This window comes from Ruditapes philippinarum, unplaced genomic scaffold (genome assembly GCF_026571515.1).
Source record: "Ruditapes philippinarum isolate M1 unplaced genomic scaffold, ASM2657151v2 ctg12536_1_1_1_1, whole genome shotgun sequence".
Lineage (NCBI taxonomy): Eukaryota > Metazoa > Mollusca > Bivalvia > Venerida > Veneridae > Ruditapes > Ruditapes philippinarum.
In genome coordinates, this window is record NW_026861962.1 from 13,377 (window position 1) to 19,153 (window position 5,777).

Below are 5,777 nucleotides of genomic sequence, written 5' to 3' on the forward strand. Positions count from 1 at the left end.
TAGTGTATAACTAAATTTATATCAGGGGAGCATAATAATATTTTACTCAACGATTGAAGTAAATTCAATTCAGCTCGAACCATTAAAATAATTCAGAATTGAGCCTGCACTCATTCAATATCCTCTATATGATACATGTACATGCAATTATGATTTAGTTTAATTTATATTCATATCAACGTATTTCAGTATAAAAACTTTCAAGCCAGTGTCATAATTCCTGGGCAATGTTGAAATATTAACCACAAGGTTAAAGTTGCCCAGTCCTTCTGTGTTTTAATTATTAGATCAATAAAACAATGCAAATCCCTTTCTTTCTGTTTATTGAATTAGAATGTGGTAGATATATTCTCAAACATAACCTAACTTAGTAAACATGAAGCATGTACAAGTAGTACGTCCTAACTATTTAATTATATACGAGTATACTACTTTTATGTTTGTGAAATTAGTCATTTTGAGGTTGTAATTTACATTAAGTTAATTGTCTTTTTCTGCGTCTTACATTGAAGGATTCTATCACATTTTTTTAAGAAACTGACACTTTGAATTCCAGATATTTCTTATTTACTCGTCTGTTTTAATTGTTGTTTTAAAGACCCATTATGTCCCAGTATATTTTCATTTCTATTTCTCTGGTGTCTGATTATAGTTTCCAAAATTTACTCACTGGCCATGTACATGATATATCTCTAGCTTCTGCTACACTTTGACAATTAGTACAATTATAGTGATAAAATATTCTGTATGGAAGTGAATACCACCATGCTAGTGTCGGATATTACAATATTTTAATACTTTAATAATAATTAATATTTAAGACACTTGTTTGGCATTGTATATATCATGTTTACATTTTTAATTAAAGCGTTTCTTTCTTTAAATTTCAAATAAAACAAAAACCCTGACATGAACCTTTCGAGTTCATGCCGCGCGAAGTAATACGCCAAGGGTCATATCTATAAGAAATAGTCCCAAATGTTTTGTAAGAGAGACTTAATCTATTCGATTCAATGTTTATTATTTTAATACTTCTAAACTAGTAAGAGATACAAATATTCTTTTCTCTTCATTTAATTTCAATATGTATTGATAAAGTGTCTGATAAAGCTGAGGGTGACTGATAAAGCTAAATTTATAAGACATGCACTTTATCAACATAAGTCAATGTAATGACATGGTAAAATACTAACGTGTTACTTTGTTTACATTTTTCTACTTTAACTACAAGTAATTTCACATTTAGCACTACTTTCTTCAGATAATAAGCATCTTAACATGCTCTTCAATCATTGTTTTACAGTAACAAAACTCATGTTTTCCCTTCTTAAAAATGAAAATCTTATTCACTTCTTAGGCATACTGTGCCTTTAAGGTTGCTATAACCATAACAAAAACATCATTTTGGCAATGACGCCATGATGAAATGACGTGATGACGTTATTTGTTTATGACGTAAAATGTCGGCCAAGAATAGAATTAAATCTGTGTTCAAATGTTATGTTTGCGAACAATTCAAATAGTGAAAAACAGAATCTCTAAAGAAAGCCCTGTATGAGCACATTTGTCTTGGAGCACATTTGTCTCACGAGGTGAGACCGATGGGCTCGTAAACATTCCTATTTGCGACAAATTGGAAATGAGACGGATATGTTCGACATACAATAGAAAGGACACTCGAAGCACATTTGTCTCACATTCTTCCATAAAATTTTACTTAAAAAGAAAACTGTTTCTATCGTGGATTGACGTGTAATCGATACTGACCTGAATTCGATACTTTATGTTTTTTGTTTACCGCGACACCGCCGGAAGTGGAATGACGTCACACGGGATTTCATAAAACTACCTAGTTCCTAACTTTAATCGAACACTATAAAATTTTGCAAAATGCGCAAGAAAAACGTAAGTTTATTTACTTTTAAAAATGAAATGAATAAAACTTAACTTTTTACTAATACTTTTGTTACATGTTTCAAAATAAAAAGCTCTATGAATAATAATTTTGCAAATAAAGAAAAAAGCTTCATGGGGGGTCCTGTATCGTCTGCTATCTGAGGTCACATGATCGTCATGTGATTTCCATGGTCTATAAATAAGTACAGGGTGTTTGAAAAATACTTACCTGTTATAACATTTTGAGATTATTAAAAAGTATTTTATCTTTAAATTAACATTATAACAACTATTTATAATTTGGTTTTCTTTTCTTATAGGCAAATCCTCTGAAAACATCCATGAAGTATAGGCTGTATAGTCCTACAGCCATGACTTCTGCTTACCAAGCTGTGAAAGATGCCTGTATGCCTATTAAAACTGCTGCTCGCCAGTATGGTGTACCCCAGACTACTCTACGTGACCGTGTCCTGGGTAGAATAGATCCAGATACTGTATCCTCTGGACCACAGGCTTTATTCTCACAAGAGCAAGAGGCTTTGTTTGTTCAGCATCTTAAAGCCATGGCAGAATTGGGGTATGGGTATTCCCGTACTGAAGTCACCTCTCAAGCCAGTAACTTTGCCTTATTTCTTGGCTTACGGTATAAGAATCATCCACTCAGTGATAGATGGTTCCGTGGTTTTATGGATAGATGGGCCTGAGATGAAAGTTTTGAAACCAAGAGCACTTTCCAATTACATAGCACAGGCTTCTTCTAAGGAAGCAATTTCTTCTTTCTTTGATAACCTCCAGTCTGTATTGAAGGACAATAATTTGATGGACAGCCCTGAACTAATTTATAATGTTGATGAGAAGGGTGTCCAGACTGAACACAGTCCACCTTACATTGTTTGTACGAGTAAAACAACTCCAGCAATAACCTCTGCCCGCTCATCCACCACTACTATTTTAGCCTGTGGTAATGCTATTGGTTCTCAAATTCCTCCCTACTTTATTTTCAAGGGACAGAGAATGAGGAGTGAGTTAATGGAGGGGTCATCACCAGGAGCACAAGGCACCGTTACAGACAGTGGCTGGTCGAATACTGCCATTTTTCTTGAGTATCTGGAAACTCACTTTCTTAAATATGTACAGAGACCCAATAGTGAAACACCTGTTCTACTCATTTATGATGGTCATAAGTCACATATAAATCTTCAAGTTATCAACTGGGCAAAAGATCATCATGTTATCCTCATGGTATTGCCAGCTCATACAAGTCATATTCTACAACCTTTAGATGTTGGATGTTTTAGCCCTCTTCAAAGAATATACAATTCTGAATGTCAAAAATTTTTGAGGAACAATCCAGCATCTAAAATTACAAGGTACAATATTTGTTCCTTGGTGTGTCCAGCATATGCTTCAGCTCTGTCTGTTGTAAATCTAAGGTCATCATTTAAACGCAGTGGTATATTTCCTTTTAACCCTGCTGTTATTACAGACAGTCAACTGGCACCATCTAAGGCCTATTCAACACCACAGTCTGAATCATGCTCCTCATCTGATTTACCTCAGCCAGCGTGTTCTACTGAAAATCAGAACCAAATTTCAAAAGAACCACATTCATTCTTTAAAGCTGCAGAGACAGTAATAGTAAATAAACAAAGGTTTGAACAAAAGACAAAAAACGCTACTTTGAGTAAAATTGTTTCTGGGAAATCAATTACAACTTCTGAAATTGAAAAACAAATTACTGATCATCAAAATGAAATGAGTTCAAAGTATTCAAAATCAAAAACTAAAAGGTATGCAAGTGGCAAAGGTAAAACAAATAAGGTACATAAACGTCAAAAAGTGGTTGCTAGCTCTGACTCTGAAGATTCCTCAGATGTTTCAGATGATGAGAAATGTTGTGTTTGTAAACTTTTTCAACCAAAAGAACTACAAAACTGTGTTTCTCTGGTGTTCACTTCATGGTATAGAACTGTCGCGATTGATTATAAAGGGATTGACAATACAAACAATCCACTTACCTTCCACGTCTGGATCGTAGCCAAGCTAGGAATTGCCTAATTCTTCTTAGTTATTTATTACACTAATATGGCGCCCAACTGTCAGCCTAACACACTAGTTCCGGTTGGTCCGGAACCTTCCGTTAACTTCCGTCAACTCCCGTAACTAGCACCATACGGTACTACACTCCTCCCCGTCCTATTCTTTAGGAGGGGTCTGTGGCTCCAGGAGGTTAACCAAGCACTGACGCCTCTCTAGTCCAAGGGCAGACTAGAGCTTCCCGGTTCATACCGGTACTGGTACTTGACCATGATGCCAGAGGGCTGGACAACATGGCCTACTTGACTGAACCGTACCAATTTCAGCCAAGCCTCAAACCCAGACACTCAATGGCTGTCACGACACTTTAGGAAAGCTAAGGAGTTGGGACTCCTCAGCTGACAAGCTGAACATGGCTTTCAGATTGTCTTCCTGGTGTCTTTCCAGCATGGAAATCAATGACAGTAGACAGCGCCACTGCAACAAAACTGTCACAGCATTACCTTTTACCTTTGGGGTGAGATCTTTGGGCAAGGGTACCCTAAGAACCTCACAGAACTCCTTTGCTGCTTTCCTGTGATTACTGGTGCAAGTTTCCTGAGAAACCGGAACACCAGCACACTCCAGGTAAGTTACCAGGTCAAACAAAGTGCTATTAGACCCCAATAACCACCTGATCACCAGCTTCAAAGCACCAATCCTTCTGTTCGTAATGCTTTCACCTGTCAAACACATTTGGAATATGCCAGGGAGGTGGGCCTCCATAGCATGTCTCTGGGTAAGATCCTCAAAACATCCCGGCACTGGGCACCGAGATCCTTGCTGGCCACAGGGAATATCCTCTAAATCTGTGCCAGCAACGGAACATCTACATTATCAGGAATGGCCCTGATATCAGATGTTCGGTCTCTAACGCAACCTATACTTACCTTCTCTTCCCCTCCACTGAAGATTTGGCCTTCAGAGAGGGACTGTTGACCACGCTCACCGACCTTATTGGCAAGGACCGGCTGGCCATCTGCATCTGATTGGTTTTCATGAAAATCAATCCCGTAGATGACAGAAACCCTGGTACCCTGCTGGCCACCTAAACCGGAATCCGAAGACCCCACTGGTTTGGTTACCAACGGTACCACCTCATCTACATCTGTGAAGAACTTGACCCAATTGGTATGGGCCTTTTTACAATCTTCACATCCACCACAAGGCAACTGATCCAGCCGCGCACCAGCAATTCCACCTCGGCATGTCCCACTTTGCAGTGGTATTTTTGACATTGCGTCAGCATTGGAATGCTCGCGACTCACACGATGTCTCAACACCATGTTAAACTGGGACAGCTCTTCCAGCCATCTCCCCAGTTGCCCTTGTGGCTCCCTGAAATTCATCAACCACCTCAGACTAGAATGGTCAGTCCTGACCACAAATGGTCTTCCTAGCAAGTAGTGTCGGAACTGTTTGGTGAACCGAACTACTGCTAGCAGCTCTTTCCTGGTCATGCAATAACCCTGTTGCTCCTTGGTAAGAGCACAGCTACCAAATGCAACAACTTTCTCTTGGCCCTCTTGCACCTGCAAGAGCTCTGCTCCAATCGAATCATTGGAAGCGACCGTTTCCAAGATAAATTCGTCCTGTTGATTTGGCAACGCTAACACCGGAGGTTGCGTCAACAAGCACTTCAAAGTCCTGAATGACTCTGCTTGTTCTTCGCCCCAGACAAAGTTGGCTTTGCCTGTGACGGCGTACAATGGGGCTGCTACCCTAGAGAAGTCCTTAACAAACACTCTATGATAGTTTACCAACCCCATAAACCTCTCTACCTGCTTGGCACTGTTTGGAACAGG

At 38.8% G+C, this 5,777-nt stretch overlaps 2 protein-coding genes across 2 annotated transcripts; both read left to right on the forward strand.

Annotated features, from left to right (window-relative positions):
• Nucleotides 1–1,737: 1,737 nt before the first annotated feature.
• LOC132717471 (uncharacterized) lies at nt 1,738–2,625 on the forward strand. The gene is made up of 2 exons (XM_060700941.1): nt 1,738–1,905; nt 2,217–2,625. The coding sequence occupies exons 1-2, from the start codon at nt 1,891–1,893 to the stop codon at nt 2,598–2,600; spliced, it is 399 nt and encodes a 132-aa protein (XP_060556924.1). The 5' UTR covers nt 1,738–1,890; the 3' UTR covers nt 2,601–2,625.
• Nucleotides 2,602–4,513, forward strand: LOC132717469 (uncharacterized). Its single transcript, XM_060700938.1, has 2 exons — nt 2,602–3,799; nt 4,260–4,513. The coding sequence occupies exons 1-2, from the start codon at nt 2,602–2,604 to the stop codon at nt 4,511–4,513; spliced, it is 1,452 nt and encodes a 483-aa protein (XP_060556921.1).
• The last annotated feature ends 1,264 nt before the right edge of the window (nt 4,514–5,777 follow it).